This window comes from Phycodurus eques, chromosome 9 (assembly GCF_024500275.1).
Source record: "Phycodurus eques isolate BA_2022a chromosome 9, UOR_Pequ_1.1, whole genome shotgun sequence".
Taxonomy (NCBI): Eukaryota; Metazoa; Chordata; class Actinopteri; order Syngnathiformes; family Syngnathidae; genus Phycodurus; species Phycodurus eques.
The window spans coordinates 15,705,612-15,729,688 of record NC_084533.1 but is presented as its reverse complement, the minus strand read 5'-3'; the positions used below and the strand labels follow the sequence as shown (position 1 = coordinate 15,729,688).

Genomic DNA, 24,077 nt, shown 5'->3' with positions numbered 1-24,077 from the left:
GGGGCTGATATGTTCTGACAAATCTTTCACTATGTTGCCTATGATTTTCTTGATAGCAGAGCTAGAACTTCAAGTACAGTGGAACCTCGATTTTAACCGACTAATGGGGGTCGAGGGCGCGGTCATCCGTTAAAGCTGATCGTCTGTTAAATTGAAGCACTTTTTTTCAAGGCCTAAAAACACCAAGTACAGTGCAGAATTATTGTAGCTAAATATAACATGTAGAATCTGCAGTGCGTCTGCAGGAAATGTTTGTGCAGAAACATGGGCGCTCCAGAAAGCATGGTGCCGCCAGAGCGTTGAGGCAGAGATTTTGTGTCGACCTTTTTTTAGTGGTCGACTTACCCGAGTTATTTGATTATTTTAAATTTTTTTCCCCCCCTAGCCCTAGCTGAAAGCCTGGCTTTTGATCAGAGAAGAACATGCTGTTACATGCTGTTATTTTTTTACCACCTCTTCTTGAGTGACTGGGTTGCAAATACCCTATAACCTACTATTGAGGAGCATAGCAGCCACTTTCCTGGCCTTATAAGTGCACAAGAACTTGCTTGCACTCCCAATTTACTATTTGTTGCCAGAAAGTCACATGCTTGTAAAGGGACACGTACACACAGATACACACATCGCACTACTGCATGAGTCACACTATTATCTAAGGGGGATGCCATTGGGGTGTAACATCATCATAATTGTAGTACTAACAGACGTTGTCAACGGTCGTTTGACTGCAAAGTGGACACTATTTTAGACACTATTTTCTGTACATTACATCCGATATCCGTTAAATCGGTGTCCGTTAAACGAGGTTCCTCTATAGTTTCAAAGTCGCGCATATAATTCAAATATAGAAGTGATCGCCCTGCCAAAAGCCTAACAAGCCAAATGACTGTACAATGTCTACATTTATGACCATCATTGACCTACCCACAACAACATCAAGGAGGTACGGTTATGCAGATGACCTCGCCATCCTTTTCAACAAACCATCCGGCAAAGCGGTTGTAGTGACAATCGCTGCTGTCTGGCGTCCGGAGGCCCCTCCGAGCGGTTGTGGCACTAAACCTGTGGAACGGTAGGTAACTGGTTAGCACATCTGCCTCACAGTTCTGAGGACCGGGGTTCAAATCCCCGCCCTGCCTGTGTGGCGTTTGCGTGTTCTCTCCATGCCTGCGTGGGTTTTCTCCGGGCACTCCGGTTTCCTCCCCCATCCCCAAAACATGCATGGTAGGTTGATTAAAGACTCTAAATTGCCCGTAGGTTTGAGTGTGAACTGTTGTTTGTTTATATGTGCCCTGCGATTGGCTGACGGCTAGTTCAGGGTGTACCCCCCCTCTCGCCCGAAGATAGCTGGGATAGGCTCCAGCACGCCTGCGACCCTAGTGAGGATAAGCGGTACAGAAAATGGATGGATGAATGGATGGGTCAGCCCTGGGGAAGAAGTTCGGAACCACCATGATACTTCCTAGAGCTGTCCGTTGTAGTTTGCCCAGAGGCAACTGGTGGAGTCTCAGACCATGAGAGACAAAATTCTCAGGTTGGAAGAGACAATGATTTAACTCTTTGGCATGACTACCAGATGTCATGCTTGGAGGAAACAAGCCACCTCTCATCACCTAGCCAAGTCCATCTCTACAGTCAAGCATGTTGGCGGCCACATCATACTGTAGGAAACACAGGCACTAGTACACTAGTCAGGAATCTTCCAGCAGGACAATGACCTTAAGCACACAGCCAAGATATCAAAGGACAATGGACAGCTTCAGGACAGCTCTGTGAAGGTCCTTGAGTTGCCCGGTTGGAGCCCAGATTCAAATCTGATGGAACATCTATGGAGAGATTTTAAAATGGCTATGCAACAATGCTCCCCATCTACCTTGATGGAGTTTGAGAGGTGCTTCAAAGAGAGTGAAACTGCCCAAACATGGGTGTTGTGCCAATCCTTTTGCATCATATTAAAAAAAAAAATGGAGGCTGTAATTGCTGCCAAAGGTGCATCAACAAAATATTTAGCAAAGTCTGTAAATACATACAAAAAGGGGATTTATTTTTTATTTGTAATAATTTTGTAATAATATAAATAAATGTTTTCATGTTCTAATTATAAGGTCTTGTATGTAGATTTTCTGAAAATGAATTTATTCGATTTTGGAATAGGGCTCTAACAATAAAATGTGAAAAAAGTGAAGCGTTATGAATACTTATTGGGTTTTCTGACTTGACGAGATTGAGCAGAGAAGGAAAAGGGCAGTAGTGCCTATGAAAGTTAGATCAGGGTTCATACTTGTTGAGATGCAGCCAGCAATTCAAAGATCCAGCGTGTTAAATCAACATCTTGCCCTCTGCTATTGTTTTTATTATTAAAGAGGAAAAGATGTACGTAAATGTTTCTGAAACAACATCAGTGATTATCTTTTTTGTTTTTTTTTAAATAATAAATATTTATTCTGTTGAAATGTAAAAGCACAGTGCTGCCAGTAGTTACATTTATGTGTGACAGTAAACCCAGTATAATTATGAAATGTCAATGATTATGTTTCATCTTAAAAACAAAAATATTTTTTTGGAGCTAGGCTTGCCTCATGCAGTTGATTGAACTATGAAATGAGGTCAAATGATCTCATTGAGCGAGCGCGTTTGTTCTGTCTCATGGGTCAAACTCGGTCCAAGCAAACTCATTGCCCTGAAAAACACAAATCATCTCTACATATTTTTCTCACGAGAGTTGAATAAAAACTTCAAGACAGCGATGACACATTTTTTCCACGATTAAAGCGTGGCTCATCAAATTATGGGTTAGGACTACGACAGCCAGCAAGCTCTAACTCTGTGAACGTCACTTTGATTTGTCGACATGTCTGTATGCTCTGCCCGCTGCTCACTATATCTGTTGTCATCCTGTCTTTAGCGCCTCTTTATCAGGGCTTGGACAGGCAGACATAAGCGGTTATTCATCCCTCATTGTTGCAGGAAGCAGCCATTGTGTGTGTCCGTAGCCCCAAACAATGTGGGTGACTGACATGCAAGTTCATTCTTGCTGTAACCTGTTATAGCTTTGTGTTAGCGGTACTTTGATTGAGGTACATTTGGATAAACTGACAACTTTTTGCGCTCAACTCAGTGAAGACAAGGCAGAAATTTGCATTCTGGATTAAAGGTAAAATGTGATGAGTATTTGACTTTAGTGGGTGATTAAATGTGGACAACAGTATATAATGTATTACCATAGAACTTTCAGTAATTTTCTTAAACTCTTGGACAGTGGTCAAAATACACTCCCAAGATTTGCACGTACTGTATGTTCTGTGATTTTAAAAAATGGGGATGACATTTGTTCAGGAAGGTTTAATCTCAGGGTGATAATAATTTTGTTTTAATTTAGTTCAATTTAAATATCCTTTTTAGATTATTTTCTTTATTCTGTCAATGAATCCAAAGTCACTACGGGATCATATAAGTGTTGTCGTTATACCATTAATCATTTTGGATTTATCGACGTAATACACATTGTCTCTGCTAAAATTGCTGTTTTGTGAAGATGCGTTGAGTTGTATGGAAGTTGGAACTAACTCATGTTCCCATGGTTTCTCCACAGAGCTGTCAAAGTTGACGGTGAGCAGAAGGTAAGCCTGTATTCGTCGCAGTCGTTTCCACTCACCACATATGCAGAAGCGGTTTGTTACATACTAAACTGCCTTGATTGAGACTCTATGTAATTGTTGCTCACATTTGACCGAAACTGTGTGTGGTGTCACTTTGGTTTTAAAGTAATGTGATTCGCCTGAGTCATCTGTCAAGCTCTGACAGGGTCCAGAGGCTGCGCATTAGCGAAGCATCAGCGCGCCACTGAATCACTTCACCGGATGGAGTGGCGTGAATGATGCTTTGGAATTTCCTGGCTTTTATTTGTTGCAATGCCTCACATATCCCCTGATACCAGATTTAAAGTGATTGTGACACATTCAGTTTTGCTCTCGCGTCTCTTAAGAGCCACTTGGCCTGCTGATTACAGTTGGAAAAGCACAGTGGTGTCATGAACTGCCTTGTGCTACGCTCTGTTATTAGAACAGCAGCTGGGACGTCATACTTCCACAAAGTCAATGCTGCTTTTTAGTGGCTGTCCTTTCTCAGTCCATCTGGAAGGCTTTTTGTAAATCAATTTTATATGTGACCATTTCTCATGCTGACCACTTTTATTTTGTCATTTTAAAAGGATACTCAGGCAACACAAATAAGTAGCATGGTTCTTGAGCACATATTCTTTGCATAGGAAAAAGGCCTTCGGGCTTTGACTCGTTTATCATCTGTTTGGGGAAGCTATCAGGCTTCAAATAAAGTTCAGTAAAAGAGAATGTATTTGTGCTTGCCATATGTCTAACTGCATGTTGTGTGCTGTGCTGGATTGTCTCCTTCTCTTGCCACCACATAGGACTCACGCGCCGAGGCTAGTGTACAGCCCAAGTACTCCTTTGCCCCCAGCACCACCATTAACAAGATGGCGAGGCCTTTCTCAGCAGGGGGCGCTAGAGCAGGACCTGTCATAAAACCTGTGGCCTACTCACCTAAACTTAACACACCTCGCTCTCAGGGCCGTGCCAGTGTGCTGCAAACACAGAACGGGTAGGTGCAGCAACAGAAAAACATGCGTTCTTGTGAAAATGACCACAGTATCTGAAGTATTCTTTTGGTGAGCTTTTGCCCAATTACTCCAAACTCTGACACAACTACATTTTGTCTCATTTAGAGTTTGCCTCTCTTGGCCTCAAATTGAACTTATTTCCAGGAATCGTTATAGAAATGTAACATCACTTTTATGGGCCTCTGATCTGTCTTTGAATTTTATGTGTCGTCTCTTTGCAAATCTTAACTCGATGACATGATAAAAAATTTCCATTTTGCTGGGCTTTTGAACCAGTTTCTACAGATTTTTTTAAAGTTACAAACAATACTTATGGATATATAATTAGTAATTTGAGCCCAATGGAAATTCTGTCACCCAATAGAATCTCAGCCAAGGCAAAGTAATGTAATGGTGCTAGATGCAACAATATCCTTAAGAAGAATGAGCATTTGACTACACTTCCGTGATCCACTGTGGGCTAAATTAATGCATCAATCAATTAATCAATTAATTCTTTATTTTTATGGCCGACTATTTGCCTACTGTGTGCACCATTGAAATATCCACCCATCCATTCTCTTTAGCACTTATCCTCACTAGGGTTAGGTTTGAAGCCGCGACATCCGATCTGTGAGACTAAGGACACTGCTTTTTTGCATCGATATCTGTATTTCATTTTTTTTATGACAGTTTCAACATTGTAACATTAAGTGCTTCATAACTAAGGAAAGTAAAACAGACCTACAGAAGAAAAGACGGTCAAGTGCTTGGTCTAACTAAACCCTTTCTAGCAAATGTAAACACAGCTGAACTAATGCAGAGATAATGACATGATAATTTTGCTGGCATGTTTGCTAACATGGCTAGCTTGGGTAAATACACTTTATTACTTTTCATCAGTCTGTGGGGTTACAATCAAGAGATGGTAGAATCTTTCTTTGTATGTTCTGAACTCCTGTTTCAATGCCAGTGTTCTGTTAAGCAGAATAATCCTGCCCAAAAATGTTCAGCCAGGGCTTTTTAAGAATATACCTAATGTCATTGGGATCTTCTTTAGACAAACTACTGTAGTTGATAATATAGTTCCTGCTGGTTACAGTCAAGTATTGCACTAATTTTTGCCTAAATTGCGTCAAGACACAATTAACCAACAGTCAGTTCCACACAATCACACTAATTCTCAGCAATACATGAATTGTTTATTTTGGCCACCCCTAATTTTTAATGACACACTGTCTCCTTGGTTACGCCTATCTAGTTGCTGGAATTTGGGTCATAGTAATCGTGCTACTTCATGTGGTGTAATCCTGTTGAACCAGCCTGACTCATAAATTCTGCTGAGTTTTACATAACTTTAAAACCTTGGTGCTGGATTATTTAAGCAGTCTGTCTGACTGGATTGCTCCTCATGGTTGGTTGATGTGTGGCAGAATTTCATTCCGGTGGCCTCGGAGCGTAATAATAACACTTATGACTAGTTTTAATGAAGACATCACTGAATCTGTCTAAACCTTAACCATTTTGGATGATAGCCTATTATTCAAACATGTGCACTTTGCGTATAGAGCTCTGAGTTGTTGTTACAGACAGAATCACAGCACAAGAAAACATGAGAGTGACTGCAGCACTGCAGAAATCCTGTGTTTGGGCCAGCGCCAAACTATTTACATAACTCTTGAAAAGCATTTGCGTACGTGGCTGAGAGGACCAGAATGATGAATGTTTTGTGCCAAATCATTGTGGCTCAGTGTGACAATAGGTAGGGCTGACAGGTGCACAATGCTGTCTTTCTCTCACAGTGCCCACTGACAATAAAAGCATGCCTCTGCTCAACTCTTTGCATGCTTGCTGCATTCTGATGATGGTTCTGGTTATGCACAAACTATATATTCCTTACACCCCAAAATGGTGCTCTGACTCCATTTTCTTTTCTCTTTTTGTTTTCCCTCTTTTGTTTTAACTGTGCAGATGGAGACTCTTGAAAAGTTAGTATATTTCCTTCTCTCTCACCTCCTTCCTTAAAAGCATGGCATTTAGTCATTGGCCACAATACTAGGTAAACGGGCTCAATCCAATCTAATGACATCCAATACGAAAATTCTCCCTTTACAAATATAATGATGCTCAGTTTTGACTGATGCTGTCTGAGAGATGTTAATTTAAAAATATGTTAATTTTAGGCAAACACTTTTTCACACCGCTGTACAATCATTTGAAAAGGCAGAGGTCATTACGCTGGAGCTCATTAGATTGTGTAGGTGTCCCTAATGTTATTGCTGAATGAATGATTTTAGATTTTCAGTCTTCACCAACACTATATGCATCCTTTGTGCCCTCGTTGGCCATTTTCATTATACATTAGTTACAGTGTTTCCCAACATTTATTGACCGAAGGGACCCATTTTACATAAAAAAAATCTTTTGGAAAAAAATGTTACATAAAATATGAATACTGAAATAATGAACTCGACTCAGTTTACTAAGAAATGTACATACAGAGTGTGAACTTTGGGCCTGTTTAATATAACACAAAGCTGATATACTTGTAGGAAACAACAACTTAACCTGTGGTATAAATGGTAACAGGTGGTTACATACATTTATTGTACCTTCTGACATCTAATGGAAGAATATTTAATTATTTTACCTGTCACTATATGTCGCTGGCATAGATAGATGATATGTTTGTAATTAATAAATTATAATTTTTGAACAAATTAAGTCAAATTGGATAATTTCCCACGGCACCCCTGATGATCTGTCACGGCAAACTAGGGTGTCATGACACCCAGGGTGGGTTTCACTGCATTAGCATTTCAGACAGTCTGCTACCTTTTCTGAACTGCCATCTTATTATGCATGCAACACTTTTTATGTGCTATAGGAGAATAGTAGAATCTTTTCTCAACACAATATTACTACTATTTATGTCTATTTTTAGTTCATCGGCATCATTTGTCTCTGTCCACTGTTAAACTCATTATGGTATTTTTGGTCTTTTCTGTAGGGGCGAACCTACCTTCTATGATATGTGCCAATCGTCCAAGTAAGGGGCCTGTGCATGTAGGTTGTTTTGTTAGTGTAGGTGTGGCTTAAGATAGTTACTCGGGTCAAATGGGTTTTAATTAAAGGCCCTTTGGTCCACATTCGTAACATTCCTTTTTAGTTGTTCCATGGTAGGTTCACAATGTCCTGTGTTCACAATGACGTGATTATCTAGTAGTCGTGTGTAGGTGGTCCCTATTTTCTGTAATTAAGCATGCCTACCGTGTGCCGCTGGTTATGTGTATGTTAGGCACAGCCTCAGGATGGAGAACATGCCTTGTTTTATCCCCAACGACCGCAGCAAGAAGAGGTTGATCCAGGACACAGAGGACTGGCAGCCTCGCACTGGTACCACCCAATCCCGCTCTTTCCGCATCCTGGCCCAGCTCACTGGCACTGACTTCAGTAAGTCTGGGACCAGGCCTGGCATGTTCACGTTGTAGTGATGGACTACTAGTGTGAGCGTGTGATGAATAGATTATTTGTTCTGGTGATGCTGGCACTCAGTAAGAGCAAACAAAAAGAAACAATAGATTTGATTCATGACTGGAACATGTCAGCCAGATCAACATCCACCCACAGTGCACTTTGATATCGCAAATCCATAATTATCCTCAATATTACTGCATTCCTTTACCTTCCAAAAACTCTTCTACCCAAGTACTTAAGGACTGGAATTTTGGATAAAGCACTTAAAATTGTTTTTCAAGCCAGGCAAGCACTTACTGTATCTACTGTATTCACAGACACGCTATTGTGCGCTGTTCTTTTAAAGTATGTCTGTTATTATAAAATAAGATTTCAGGTCTTTATAATATAATGCGTTCTCTTTTTCATGGATAATCCAAAATAGAATTTTTTTTTTTTGCACATTTCTAAGGAGCTGGACAGACTTGAAATAAGGTCAATTACCATCATTTCTCGTGTATAATGCACATTTTTTATCTCCCAAAAATGGTCAAAAGTCAATAGGGCGCATTATACATAGGTATGGGGAAAATGGAAAATAATTTCACATTTTATAACTGTATTCCGCCATCTCGTGGTTATGAAAAAGCTATACACTTTCATTCCTATATGACAGGGGTACGTACGTATGACTGCATATATGTACAGTTATGCTCATAAGTTTAAAGACGTTTTTCTTTAAAGACTTGTACCCATCTTACAAATTCTGCCTGGGTAGTCAAATATATGAGCACAACTGTGTGTTTTCTAATTTACTAAATAAAAGTAGGGATGTTAATTTCAAAATAAGAGCAAGTAAATTAAAAAAAGGATTACGTGTTAAAATATAGTGCTAAACTTTAGAATAATTCTTTGAAAAAAACAAAACAAAATACAGATACTTCGTTTTGATCATATGGGTAGAAGCAAAATCATGCATTGTAAAAATGCATTATACATAGGCAGAAGGATTTTCCAGAATTTTGAAGTCAACTTTGGGGGTGCGTATTATACATGGGTGTGCATTATACATGGGAAATTATGGTAATTCCAAATTACTGTACTTTATTTTGACCTTGGAAAGTGTAAGAAACCTGCATAAAGGTAGTCTATTTCTCTAGAACTTTAGCTTTTAATAAAACAAACAAAAGTAGATTTATTGTTTATCTTTGCTGTAGAGTGCACTCTGGGTTATTTTTAGAGTTGAAGTCAGTTGTCGACATTGTGCAGAGTTGGCTGTTTAACCTCTGACTGGCACCATAGGAAGAATAAGAAGAACTCGAGCAGCTATAATCGGGCCCTCGCACCCCGGCCCCGTTGGGGTAGTGGCAGTTTGAGGTCCTGGCACGTTCATGCAACCCTATTGCAGATAACATTGTGACCTGGGCACAGTTCTATGCTTTACTAAATGAAATTCTAGTTATTTATGCTCATTATAAACAAAACAACCAACCTAACAGTGGGCCAAGACTTTGTACATTGCAAACCATTCATATCATATCAAATCCAGCAGTCCAACTTGAGATGAGAAACTCTCTCCTGTAATTCCCAAATTGATCACAAGAAAAGCACAATCTTGTTCATTGACTGCCCCATTTTGTAGTAGGAGTGTGTCACCATCACTCATACGTTTGTGTTTCCTGGATCTCCCAGTGCAGGACCCAGATGATGAAACCATGAAGAGGGCCAGGTAAAGCCTACGCGTGGTTCATAGTGGTTGAGCAGTTGTTTTATTGTTGAGTTTATTCTGCACGTGTACTTGTGTGTAAATTTCACTTTGACCTTTCAGTTTGAGCTTTCAGAATTATATAGTTGTAGTTGAATGTGCATGTTGCCCCAATCTGCAACTCCTCTGCTGTGTTTGTGCATTTCACTTATTTTGTCTCCCTTTTATTTCTCCTCCATATAACATATTTCCTTTCTGTCCATCTCTCCCTCTCTTCCTGCCGGGCAGGGAAAAGTTCCTCACTGAGATTCAGAGCCCCCGCTATGCCCGTCTGAGGGATTGGCACCATGACAGGTCCGCTCGTGCCCTAAATATCAAATCCTGAGCCGCACCGCAAAGACCACGAAGATAGCCAATCATCCAGTGGAAGATAACTTTAAGACACAGGCGCGGCGGCGAAAAAGAGGTTTGGGAGGAGGGTGAAAATAAGCCAAAACTAGATGTAATGTAGCCAACGTGACTTTGTTTACTTAACGTGGAACGTTGCACACTGAGCCAAGTGTTAAGATCAGTGGGCCACTGTGTCTGGAGCCCTAGTTTTTATCTGACTGAGCTAGTGGGGGAAACTTGTGGAGGAGAGGGTCTCTGCAGTGGGAAGTACCTTACCTGTTTGATTCTCCCCCACACTCACTCCTCTTACTTCTGAGTTTTCATTTTTGATCCTCTCATCTTGTTGTGTCTCCAAGCTATATCTGATTCTTTTTTCCTTTGCACTCATCAAAAATACAAAACATCTTACGAAACCATTATCTTGCCTCGCTCTTATTTCTTGTGTTTCCTTTTTTTTAATGTTTCCATCTTTCATTATGCAAGTTGACATCTTTCCATCTCATTTTTTGCCATTCAGCGCGGCCTCCTGGTGAGCTCACCTTGTATAGACTTGACTTAATGGGCTGACTGCTCACACTTCACTCTTTTGTTGCCTCAGTGAGAAAATAGTTCTGCAATTAGTCATAAAAACCCCAACAAACATGGATGAACACATGTCATTGAACAAGTTCTTGTAAGAAACCACAGCCTTTAGTCTAACATTACCTCTGGAGCCAGAAAAAAATAATTGGAATAGAAATTGTAGTACAATTTGAATTCTATTTTAATCCTCTTTGTTCATTCCATTGAGAGCTGTGGTGATCAAAGAGAACAGAGTCATTATAATGTTACACAGTAGAGAAATTGTAGTAAGCTTTAATAACAACACTTATTATTTTGTCAAAGGAGTTATCAATGAGCTAACGAGTAATTAAGTTTGAAAGATCAAGTATTAATAAAATCATGGCATGTGCATCTGACATCTTGTTGAAAGAAAAGAAAAGCTTTCTGACATTGTACTTTGGAAGAATTACTGTATTTCAGTGGCAACATAATGCGCTATTCTATTTATAATTTTTTAACACTGATCAGAAAGCGGAAACACCAGACTTTATATACACGCCAAATATGATGATTTACAGGTGATGAAAGCTATACTTGTACCATAGCACATAACTTCATAATAATTTGTAGTATTGTATTGTGTTGTAGCTCCATGACAATTTGTAGTATTGAACAGTTATTTCCTAACTAGTTCAACTGCAGTCATGAGTAACATACTGTATTATTAACTGAGGAGCATATTATGAATGAAAAGCCTGTACCATGTTCAAATCTTGCCAAATAGGAAATCCAGTAACTTCCCTTTGTGTTTCAAATAAAGATAAAAAAGCGTGCCTTTTAATGCACAGTGTTGAAGGTACACTTAGTCTAAACTAATTAATCAGATTGTCTCCAGGGCTCAATTGTCAAACTCATGTTGTGTAACTGTAGCTGTTCAACCATAGTTTAACTAACAGTTCCTATTGGAAAGCCTTTTTTAAACTGGAAAAACAAGAGTGTTAAGTAACCTTTTCCATTCTTAACGGCCATTGAGGTGTAAAAAGACATTGTAACACAACCTGTCTTAAGTTATATGATAAATGACGAAGGCGTAATAGTTTTTAAAATTCTGTCATACAAATGTAGAGAGAAGTTAACCATTGTAAAGAAACTTCTGGTGATGATTTTTTCCCCTTCTCTCATGTTCCTTTTTCTCTTAAGACACATTGTTGAGAATGGTCCTTTTTTTTAACAGTCTTTAAGAAAAAAAGCCATAAAAAGCAAAACAAACACACACACAGAAAGAGATCCCAAAATGCAAATCTCATGCAAAGTCATGCATGACTGTGGTTCAAATTTAGGATTTTTTGTACATCCATCCATCCATTATCTGTACCGCTTTATCCTCACTAGTGTCGCGGGCGTGCTGGAGCCTATCCCAGCTATCTTTGGGCGAGAGGCGGTGTACACCCTGAACTGGTCGCCAGCCAATCGCAGGGCACATAGAAACAAACAACCATTAACGCACACATTCACAACTAAGGGCTATTTAGAGACTTCAATCAACCCACCATGTATGTTTTTGGGATGTGGGAGGAAACCCGGAGGCCCGGAGAAAACCCACGGAGGCACGGGGTGAACATGCAAACTCCACACAGGCGGGGCCGGGATTTGCACCCAGGTCCTCAGAACTGTGAGGCAGAACCAGTCGGTCACCGTGCCGTCCAATTTTTTGTACATTTAAAGGCATTTTTTTGTGCACCCATTTTGTATTTTCATAAAAACTAAGGAATGAGTGAAGCAGCCATTAGACATGCAGCCTATTTCAGAAGGTGTTGTCATGTTTACGTTTGTCGACCTCCATCACCTTTTGTTTGGAAGATGACGTGCTATCTTTCGCCGTCTAAAAATAAAATAGAAATCCTTTCTTTTCTCTCTGCTCAAGTCGACACTTTGCTCTGGGGATGAGGCCAAATTAAGAACAACCACAGTAGATGAAAAATCACAGGTGTAAAGAATGAACTGCAAATGTCAAGCTCTCCATGGCTTTTTACTCTGCAGCTTGCAATCGTGAACCTGCATCTTCCTCGGTGTGGGGATGGTTTGGCCCCATGTTGAAAGTGATGAAAATGTCAAGAAAACACACTCTAGGCCACTCCAGCTGGGAATAGACACGGTTGAGGATACACATGTACGCTTCAGCAGCACACATCTCACAGGAGCTGCTGCTGCTTGTCTGCTGTAGGAATAAACGGACCTTCAGTCGGCCCAGTCAAGGTGGAGGGCGGCTGACCCTGGGTCTGCAGGTCAAACCAATGTCGACTAATTTCCTTCATTTGATCCTTAGTTCCCCTCCATCTCATTAGCTGTGTTCCGTTTAACCTCCTTTCTATTACCAGACCTGCAAAGGGATTTATTATTCATTAATATTCTGAGTATACCGTGCAGAAATGTTTTTTCCTTGCTGTGCCTCTTTGAATGTGTTGTTTTGGATACAAACGTACAAGTATAATTGTCTGGCCCACTTGATGCTAAAAAGACATACTGTGTGTGCGTGGTCAGGCTGAAGAGCTAAGTTGATTTAGGGTAATCATTTGCTGGATTATCTTTTTTCTTTGGAAATGAGCCACGATTTCATCATTTGCAGTGGCTGAATGTAGATGGCACTGTTGATGTTGTCAACACAATAGTCGCTTCAGGCGCTGGCATTTTTCCCCCAGAATGATGCATCTCCAGAGCATACTGTCTTCACGCAACTTGTTTTCGCTCCATCTCAGATTTAATTTGAAGATTTTCTGAATATAGTGACGCTTGCTGTGGGTAACAGGACTTTTAGATGCAGAAACAAGTCTTCATTTCCGCAGCTCAGCATATGCGTGCTGAAAGCCAAACTCCTCTGGATTAAAAATTTGACAGGACGCCACTGAACACGTCTGATGAGTTTCTTGTCTCTGAACTTCGTCTGTGAGTTATGGAAAACATTGAGGGTGTTCGGGTAGTGTTGCTATTGTTCTTCAGCCTTTATCAATATCTTTACCATACACACAGTCTAATGTGTGATGCTAATTTTGATTCAGCTTCTGATTCCCTTAATGTGTTTTACCAAGTGAGACTAAAACATCTTGTTGGCTTATTACCATCTCTGTACATCAAGTGATCCAAATAGAACTTGGCCTTGCTCCAAGTCCCATTTCTCAACCAGGACTGAGACACATAGTGAGATAGGCACTAAGCCCCTGATGAACCTCACACCAGCAGGGATCCAGCACTGACCCACCAGAACTAGAGAGAAGACTGAGAGTGCATAGTAATACAAATAAACAACCTGTTCATAATTGTCTTCCAAAACTGTGAACACACACACACACACACACACACGCACGCACACACACACACACACACTCACACACACTCACACACACGCACGCACACGCACACACACACACACACACACACACACACAAACCCTTGTTGGGAAAAGAACAACCAGCCCCACTAAAATCCCTTTGCATAAAGGACAAGAGGGCCAGGATAATGCATTCATTTTAAATTGTCCATGTATTGCTTTATCTATTTTACATGAAAATATTATCATTGGGGTTTTATACATTTATCATGTTTAGGGTGACACCAGAAAGAAGACATTTTTTTTGCTGTTTTCAGTTATAATTTCCTGTTCCAGCCATCTCCTGCAACCCACATCCATATCATCTTCCATATAAGCATAATGGGTATACACCATTATATGATCATTAATATGACAAATCTGGTATCCCTAATCCACTCTTCCTCCTAGGAACAAACATTCTTTTTAGGCTAATTCTACGTTTTTTTAAAAAATCTTTCCTCTGGAACCTAGAAAACAATTTATTAATCTATTTGAAACATTTTTGAGGGATTTCTAAAGGGATAACGGAGATTTAAAAAAAAGTTCATCTTGGGAGCACATTCATTATAAGCACCACTACACTCAACCACAGTGCTAATGATACGTTTGTCCATCTATGAAAATCATCCCGCACAGTCTTTAATAATTTGGGACCGTTCAACTTAAAAATTCTTTCAACTGGAAATGAGACGTTGACACCAAGATACGGCATAACTTCACTACTTCTACCCATTATGTCCCCGTCCCCCCCTTACATTGTTGTTCACGCGCGGCACGGTGGACGGCTGGTTAGAGCGTCAGCCTCACAGTTCTGAGGACCCGGGTTCAATCCCCGGCCCCGCCTGTGTGGAGTTTGCATGTTCTCCCCGTGCCTGCATGGGTTTTCTCCGGGCACTCCGGTTTCCTCCCACATCCCAAAAACATGCATTAATTGGAGACTAAATTGCCTGTAGGTGTGACTCTGAGTGCAAATGGTTCTTTGTTTGTATGTACCCTGCGATTGGCTGGCAACCAGTTCAGGGTGTACCCCGCCTCCTGCCCGATGATAGCTGGGATAGGCTCCAGCATGCCCACGATCCTAGTGAGGAGTAGCGGCTCAGAAAATGGATGGATGGATTGTTGTTCACACCAGTGGTCATTGTTAGTGTAGTGGTTCACATGACCCGAAGCTATGCGGTATAGAAAATGGATGGATGGATGTTCATAAGTAAATGTGTAAAGTGACCCAAATCAGCACAGGTACACACCCTCCAGTTTCCCATGTAAGGACATGAGACTGCAGGGTTGCCAAATGCCCCACATCTTCCCCCCTATGATGATGCGGTGGAAATGCTTTGTAAAATAATGAAGACGAATATACCATATAGCCTACTTGTAATCTAAATACTATATTTATTTTTCTCCAGAGCTCTCAATGCCGTGAGGCACATTAGGCTGCAATTGCATTTTTTTGTAATCTGTAGTTTTTTACAGGAGCAGATGATTGGCCTCCCGCCCAACCCCAGCACATGGTATTCCTAGGTTGTCTCCTATCCAAGTACTAGCCAGGACCGACACAGATTAACTTCCAAGATCAAACAAGATCGGGTGTTCTCAGGGTAGCTCCTGGGGCGAAGTCTATAATACATCTGTCAAATTCAAGAAAACACAAAAGACAATCATTGGTTGTACAGTATGTTTGCTTGCTGTAGAGTGTATATAAATTAGTAAATATCAGACTCTTTTAAAAAGTGCATAAAAGGATTGAAGAATATAATCATTTAACTTTGGGTGAATGTTATTGTTTTTATTTTTATTTTTTTGCCATTTACATTACTTGTTTTATTTTTCAGCTGATTTTTCGCGCTGAGTACCAATCACACTGTTCAAATTGAATGTTTAGGACCGTACAACCTAATACGAGGCAACCATGGCTGCTGACATCAACACAAACATGACGTATTCTTTTTGAGAGCTATGTACTTTTTTCTCTAATTAGTCATCTTCTCTCCACAGTGTTGAGCCAACTCCGTCACCTGCCAAGGCTCAGACTGCCAATAAACCAGATGGTGAGTTTGTCTTTCGGTCCTGCTAATGAATTAAAGGAGCATGTAGGATGTGCTAATACATTTTTATTAACTGTCAGTACATCAGGATCAACAACAACTCCATGTTGCATTCAAGTGGCAACAGAAATTTGGAGAGCGACCTTATATAACCACCCCCACCTTTGATTTGCTGGAACGATCTGAAGTCAGAGCCTGTTGTAGTTTATTTTCCCAAAACAAATCACACTGAATGTTTTTTTACCCCCCAAACGCAGGATCTAAGACAGCATCAATGGCAACGTGCGCCTCAGCTCCTTCCTCCCGACCTCCGTGGGTCACTGATCCTAATTTTGCTGACCGTTTTCATCCGGATAAGACAAGCACGGTGGTGACACAGCACCAGCAGCCAGTTCAGCCCACGCCGATGGAGAACCGTAGCTCCATCCTGCAGGCGGCGCAGCAGGCGCCTGAAGATAGTGGGAGGACCCCAGTGTGTGGTGCCTGCAACAAAGTCATCAGGTGACAATCTGAGAAAGTTGTTACAGTATGTGAATCACTTACTCGGCAGATAAAAGAAAAATTAATGCTGCGAGCAGTGATGAATGGTCCCTCGATGCTCCCCCCCCTCTCAGGGACCGCAAAAGTTGGGAGGTGCGCCCGATGGAGGACTCAATGCGAGTATAAAGAGTTTGAAGAAAATTAGCGTGATAGGAGTTGCATGTCGCCAGTAGGGAAGTTCTCAACCTGTGGAGCTAAGTTATTAATTTTGTATTTTAGCGAGTCATCAAAACATTGCTGACATTCTAATGTATAGTTAATCATTTATTTTTATTTGTTTCACAACAAGACAACGCTGAGTCTCACTGGTTGCCCTTTTGGTTGTTTTAATGCGGTGGATTTAAGAATGTGGGATATACTGTTCTCCACCTCCGCTTGTTGCAGACGGCGGTAGTAGAGGTGCTCCTCCTGACCTACTACTGATTTTGCTATAAAAACAATATTATGCTCGGGAGTTTCGGCAGCACAAACGTAACACGGCAATTCAACATTGTTGTAAATGTTGGCGGTGTTCGCGCATGGTCAAGTATGGTCTAGGACAGCCACGTCATCGTCCAAGAAAGATGTGTATTGGAATGAATGGTTGGCTGGCGACCAGTTCAGGTTGAACCCCGCATCTCGCCCAGAGTCAGCTGGGATAGAGGCTCCAGCACGCCCGTGACCCTAGTGTGGATAAGCGGTACGGAAAATGGAATGGAGTCAGAGCTCCCTCTAGTGGAAATATGGCTCAAGGACATCATTCTGCATGACACTTAACACCATTTATTGTTTCATGAAAAATTAAGAATATCAGAATCAGAATCATCTTTATTTGCCAAGTATGTCCAAAAAACACGCAAGAAATTTGTCTCCGGTAGTCTCCGGTAGTTTTTATGTCTCAAAAGTGTTCTGTTGTCTGTTGTCGTACTAGAGCGGCTCCAACTACCGGAGACAAATTCCTTGTGTGTTTTTTGGACATACTTGGCAAATAAAGATGATTCTGATTCTGATTCTGATATAATGACGTTCCATCGGCAAAACTCTGACAGATTATGATTATTTTTTAAGATGGCTAAAATCGGCTGATTTTGAATCAGTCAGGCCCTACAAAGCACAGATAGAATAGTACAGTGAACATCGGGGATGGGTTCCAGACCCACATGCAATAGGTGAAAGTTTTTCGATATAGAGGGAAAAAAAAAATCATTTTCCACATTTGTGTTACCCTCCTACATGCTTTAAACACATTTAAATTACCAACCCCAATTTGAATAAAGTTGGGATGTTGTCTAAAATGTAAATAAAAACTAACTATATTCAATTGAATCTACGACAAAGACCAGATATTTAATATTCACACTGATAAACTTGATTGTTCTTATGCATATATTCACGCAGTTTGAATTTGATGCCTCCAAAACGTTTCAAAAAAGCTGAGACGGGCATGTTTACCGCTGTGTTACATCACCTTTCCTTTTAGCAACATTCAATAAGGGTTTGGGAACTGAGGACTTCAACTCCTTGTGGAAGTTCTGTAGGTGGAATTCTTTCCCATTCTTGCCTGATGTACAACTTAAATTACTCAACAGTCTGGGGTTTCCGTTGTCATATTATGCACTTCGTAATGGGCCAGACATTTTCAATGACGGACAGGTTTGGGCTGCTGGCAGGACAGTCTTGGACTGGCACTCTTTTACTACAAAGCCATGCTGTTGTAACACATGCAGAATGTGCCTTAGCATTGTCTTGCTGAAATAAGCAGGGATCTCCCTGAAAAAGACCTTGCTTGGATGGCAGCATATGTTAGTCCAAAACCTGTATGTACCTTTCAGCTCATTAATAGTGCCATCACAGATGTGCAAGTTACCCACGCCATGGGTACAAACACACCCCCATGCCATCACATATGCTGGCTTTTGAACGTTGCCCTGATAGCAATGCGGATGCTCATTTTCCTCTTTGGTTCGGAGGGCACACCGTCCATGATTTCCAAATATATATACAAATTTGAAACGTGGACTTGTCAGACCACAGCACACTTTTCCACTTTGCCACAGTTTATCTTAGATGAGCTCAGGCCCAGAGAAGCCGGCGGGTTTTTGGGTGTTGTTGATGTAAGGATTTCACTTTACATGTTGGAACTTGTATTTGTAGCGAGAGCGACAAACTGTGTTGACTGAAAATGGTTTTCTGAAGTGTTCCTGAACCCACGTGGCAATATCCTTTAGACAATGTGCCAGATTTTAATGCAGTGCCATCTGACGGATGGAAGGTCACAAGCATTCAATGTTGATTTTCGGCCTTGCTGCTTACGTGCAGAAATTTCTCCAGATTCTCAGACTCGGGGATGCTCTATTTATACCCAATCATGACACTCACCTGTTTCCAATTAACCTGTTCACCTGTGAAATGTTCCAAACAGGCATTTTTTGAGCATTCCACAACTTTCCAAGTCTTTTGTTGCCCCCTTCCCAACGTTTTGGGAACGTGTCACAGGTATCAAATTCAAAATGAGAGAATATTTGTAAAAAAACTATAGTGTTCAACAGTTTGAACATTAAATATCTTTTCTTTGTAGAGTATTCATTTGAATATAGGTTAAAGGATTTGCAAATCGTTGTATTCTGCTTTTATGTTTTACACCACATCCCAACTTCATTGGAATTGCGATTTGTAATTAAACACATTCAAACTTATTAAAATACACTTTTTAAACTAATTGTAAATGTACTCGAAAAAATTGCAGCACAAACTGGAAAGAAATACTGTACGTATTGTAGTGTCTGTGTGATAGCAACAGTATGTGCCTGAAAGAGGCCTGGTGGGGGGTTATGTAACTTCGGTGAGTCTGTGTGTGTGTGTTTGGGCGTGAGCTGCGGCCAACAGCAGCTCTTGCATAAGTGTGCTCCTTGTGTTCATGTGTTTTACTGTTCTCTCTGTGTTCATCAAATGACTGTAAAGTGCCCCAGCGACCGTGGCTACGAAACACCCACCTAGATCTTTTCCCAGTTGAAGTGACTCTGAAGCCATGTTGTGTTCTTCAGGGGTCGCTACTTGGTCGCCCTGGGACGCTCTTGGCACCCCGAGGAGTTCACGTGTTCACAGTGCAAGGCGGTCCTGGAGGAGGGGGGCTTCTTCGAGGAGAGAGGTTCTGTTTTCTGTACCAAGTGCCACGATAACCGCTACGCACCGAACTGTGCAAAGTGCAAAAAGAAGATCACGGGGGTATAAGAAAATGAATTTAATGAGACTAATCATCCGCTGTTTTAAACAGGACTTAATGGATGTAAATGCATGTTGTAGCTGAGGTGAAAATAAAACATTTACAAGCTTTTCTTGCTACATCAGGAAATCATGCATGCCCTGAAGATGACCTACCACGTTCAGTGTTTCAAGTGTGCAGCTTGCAAGACTCCTATCAGGAATCAGGCCTTTTACATGGAGGAGGGAGAGCCTTACTGCGAGAGAGGTGACAACTCACAAGGCACTCTACATTAAAGCTCAGTAGCCTAAATAGACAGACGCCATGGAAAGTGATGCTATGAGGTGAAATGACACGCAGCGTTCCGTTTGTTCGTATGATGTCTGGAAACACAACCACACGGGCAAATGCACACCACATTGTGATTAATCATATTTATAGAGATCTTCCCTGGTATTGCCGATATTAAACCTAACTATAAATGCACATCAAGGCCACAGTGAAAAGTAAAAAAGATATAATATAGGAATAAATGAAGTTAGACATAATTAAGCTGTAATTTTAGGAGAAAAAAAGTGGACATTCTGAACTAATTGTACATCAATAATATTGTGAGTATTAATGTTTTCTAGTGCTACGCTATGGCTGTTGGGATTTGAGTAATATTCATAATAATTAATAATTTAATAATAAAACATCAACGTTTCCAATTTACAAAAGTCATACTTTAATGAACAAGGAAAAAATAGGAATATCACAATAACGCAAAAAGTTTGAGTTTTATGAAAATAAATGCATATTGCAAAAAGAAGCCTGGATTTAACGAGGCAAAGTCAGAATTTTATGAGCGCAAAGATGTAATTTTACATCATGGTATTAGCAGAATAAAAGTCCAATATTAAAAGACAAAGACAGTCTGATGTTACCTGATCGAATACTGTAAAGACAGTGGCTGCTGGTCTCAGAGTAGTGCGTTTATATTTGTGGGAACTTTGACAGTCATTTAAAAATGACTATTCTCTAATATTCTTTTTTTTTTAAATTATATTTTAAAGTAAAATAAATTAAAAATTGACCTTACAAGAAAATGTTTGTAAAACATTCTCATGTGATACTGTATAAAGATGAAAAAGAAACACAAAACATTTTTTTTGCAGTAAATTTGCTTCTTTTCTTTGCTAATACAGTCCGAGTTAAAGATTTGCTGGTTCGTTGCCCCTTAGTGCAGATTTTAGCAAAGTATAGACAGAAACAATGAAGATTACGTATATTGTGCTAGGATGCATCTGTGTAAATGAGGAAGCATGAATAAAAATAGAAGCTTGCTCCAAATCTTAATTTGTCGTGTTGCATGAGAACTTTGTATCACATTTTTTACACACATTTTGTCTCCTATAAGTATGCTGAAGGCTCGAAATGCTTGGTGGGGTAGCGGGCTCTGCCACAACTGGTGACTCAAATGTTAGTTGTGCTGTGGAGGGAAATGCAGATATGTTTTGGAGAAAATATCACCCTTGCAGGAATAATTTCCATATATATATATATATATATATATATATATATATATATATACCGGTAGTGTTTAAGTAGTGGCTTTGACATGATGGCGGGGGGAGTCGCACTTGTGATGATAATTTTCAGATAGTGTAGACCAGTGATTCCCAACCAGTGTGCCGTGGCACATTAGTGTGCCATGAGCGCTCTTCAGGTGTGCCGTGGGAAATTATAACATTTTACTTAATTGCTCAAAAAATTATGTTTACAAGAAATCTTTCTTCATCTACTTATACCAGTAAGGCATAGTGACAGACAGAACAAATGAATGGTCTTCTATTAGAGGGCAGGAAGTATATACAGTAATTAATGTATCCACTTTTTGTGACATTTTTGTTTGTTGGTGTGCCGTGAGATTTTTCAATTGTAAAATATGTGCCTTGGCTCCATAGAGGTTGGAAATCACTGGTGTAGACTAGCTGGTGCTTGAAAGTGGTTCTGGCTCTTCACCCACTCTAGCTGATCCTGTCATGAGTGGATTAATTCTGTGAAAGGGCGATCATTATGTAACTTGCGCTCGTCCCCAGACGCAGTTTCAGAAAGAGGAAGCTAAAAAAAGATTTATTTGGTCGTTTCATTTTCCACATGACAGGCATGCAGCCTCTTCAGACACATAACTATTTGTATACAACACAGTTAAAGTCAACTTTCCGTAACATGTCCCCTTTAGAGAACACAGTTTTAAGGGCTTTTTCCTTCCAGATTACGAAAAGATGTTCGGCACCAAATGTCACGGCTGCGACTTTAAGATCGACGCCGGAGACCGCTTCCTGGAGGCTCTGGGCTACAGCTGGCACGATTCGTGCTTCGTCTGCGCTGTGAGTCTTTCTCGTTCAGATCTTCTCCTAGCGTACTGGGAACGCCTAGAAAATATCTGACATACGGTTCTGTGAAGAAGTATTTGCGCCCTGCTCATGGCCTTTTTTTTTTTTTTTTACATGGTTTCCCCACTTTAATGTTTAAGCTCATCAAACAAATGTAAATATCAGACCAAGATAACCAAAGTAAATGTAAATTGAGGCCCCCAGGCCATACTTTACAGGTCTACGGCCATGTTTTTCTAGTAGTTAATGTCCACCCAGGTGTGATGCGATTGTGCGGGTGTGCACGAAGACAACGTTAGCCATTCCCTCATGTTTGTGACCTCTCGTGTCTGAAGCTGTGCCAGATCAACCTGGAGGGGAAGACGTTCTACTCCAAGAAGGACAAGCCCCTCTGCAAAGGCCACGCCTTCGCCCCCGTGTGAGAGGACGTCCTCGTCCGAGATCTTCGTCTCCTCCTCAGTCACACGCAGCCTGTGCTCAATTTGGATGTTAGAAGCTTAACGCTCTGCTCCTGTCTCTCCTACCAAATTCTCAACGTGTCACTCGACTGGATCGAGTCGACCCATTCAACCGTGCCGTTATATTGTTTACCTTCAGTTCACTCTGAGTACATTGGAGTTTTTTTTTTTTTTTTTATACCCATTTTCATTTCCAGACACTTTCCACTGGATGTTGGGTTTAGGAATGTTGAACACGTATGGAAAAGAACTTTCCAATGGAATTAATGAGACTTTATGGGAAATGTCAGAAAATCTTTAAAAACCTCTATTATAGACAAACAAAAAACATTTTTTTATCATATGCAGACATGCAAAATAATACATTTGATTAATTTGTAATTAGTAGTCGAAGTTATTTCATTGACCAAATAAATCAAAACAACCCATGAATGTTGAATATATAAACAAACATTGACACGCACACCTACTTAGTGACAGTTTAAGGCACAGTTATCAAACTGATGGCCCGGGGGCCAGATCCGGCCCGCCACATCATTTTATGTGGCCCGTGAAAGCAAATCAAAATTGCTCATTGTGTTCTGGTGTTATACCATTGAGATATTTCCAATAATGTTTTTGGTACCAATCCCCCTTTGAAAAGAAATGTAATAGTTGAAAAACATGTTTTTATAGGCTTCTGATTTCAAAACTGGTTATTCATCACTGTGTTGTGTATACTGTATGTAATTAGAATATATGTGGTAATCTTTCATTTATATGGGTTCACAGTTGCGGCCCTCCATGGGAAGTCATAACTATGATGTGGCCCGTGACAAAAATGAGTTTGACACCCCTGGCTTAGGGTTTTCAATTAACCTAACAAGCATGTTTTTGGAATGTGAGAGGAAGCCAAAATACCCAGTGAAAACCCAGGCAAGCATAGCGAAAACATGCAAACTCCAGACAGGAATGCCATATGCCGCATTTGAACCCTCAACCCTGTTAACCACTCAATCACCATGCTGCCAACTGTTGAATATAATAAAAGTTTCTTACTGTATGACCGTCTCACTCACCATTTTAGCTGTCATTGGGGTTTTGGACCTCATCAAGTGAACTTCCTCAAAATATTTGGCAATGCTAGAGGTCCCCTTCAATCAAAATCAATTTTTTGTGCACTGTTTTATGCATAACATAGGTCAAAATGAGTTGTGACGGGGTTTAAGTTTGACATCTATGCGGTTTGTTGATTGAACGCAATAGCCTTTGAACACCAAAACCACTTGCAAACTACAGGATTTGAAATTGCTGACGGTGTGATGTAGTTTTGCCAAGCTGTTTTCCTCTTTAGATTGGGGGAAGATGAGCAAACCAATCAGAGCAAAGCTTATTTATAGATTGAATATTAATAAGAAAT

General features: G+C 40.5%; 1 protein-coding gene across 3 annotated transcripts in view; it reads left to right on the top strand.

Moving 5' to 3' along the window:
- Positions 1-23,720, top strand: part of pdlim7 (PDZ and LIM domain 7) — a 40,915-nt gene extending 17,195 nt beyond the window's left edge. For 2 of the 3 annotated variants that reach the window (XM_061685434.1, XM_061685435.1), the window contains exons 4-11: positions 3,593-3,620; positions 4,427-4,617; positions 16,072-16,124; positions 16,379-16,622; positions 19,685-19,865; positions 19,989-20,109; positions 22,099-22,214; positions 22,556-23,720. In XM_061685434.1, coding sequence (XP_061541418.1) covers positions 3,593-3,620; positions 4,427-4,617; positions 16,072-16,124; positions 16,379-16,622; positions 19,685-19,865; positions 19,989-20,109; positions 22,099-22,214; positions 22,556-22,642 — 1,021 coding nt within the window. In that variant the 3' untranslated portion in view covers positions 22,643-23,720. Of the gene's footprint in view, positions 1-3,592; positions 3,621-4,426; positions 4,618-16,071; positions 16,125-16,378; positions 16,623-19,684; positions 19,866-19,988; positions 20,110-22,098; positions 22,215-22,478 lie in introns of all 3 variants that reach the window. The other variant, XM_061685436.1, reaches the window with a different exon arrangement.
- The last annotated feature ends 357 nt before the right edge of the window (positions 23,721-24,077 follow it).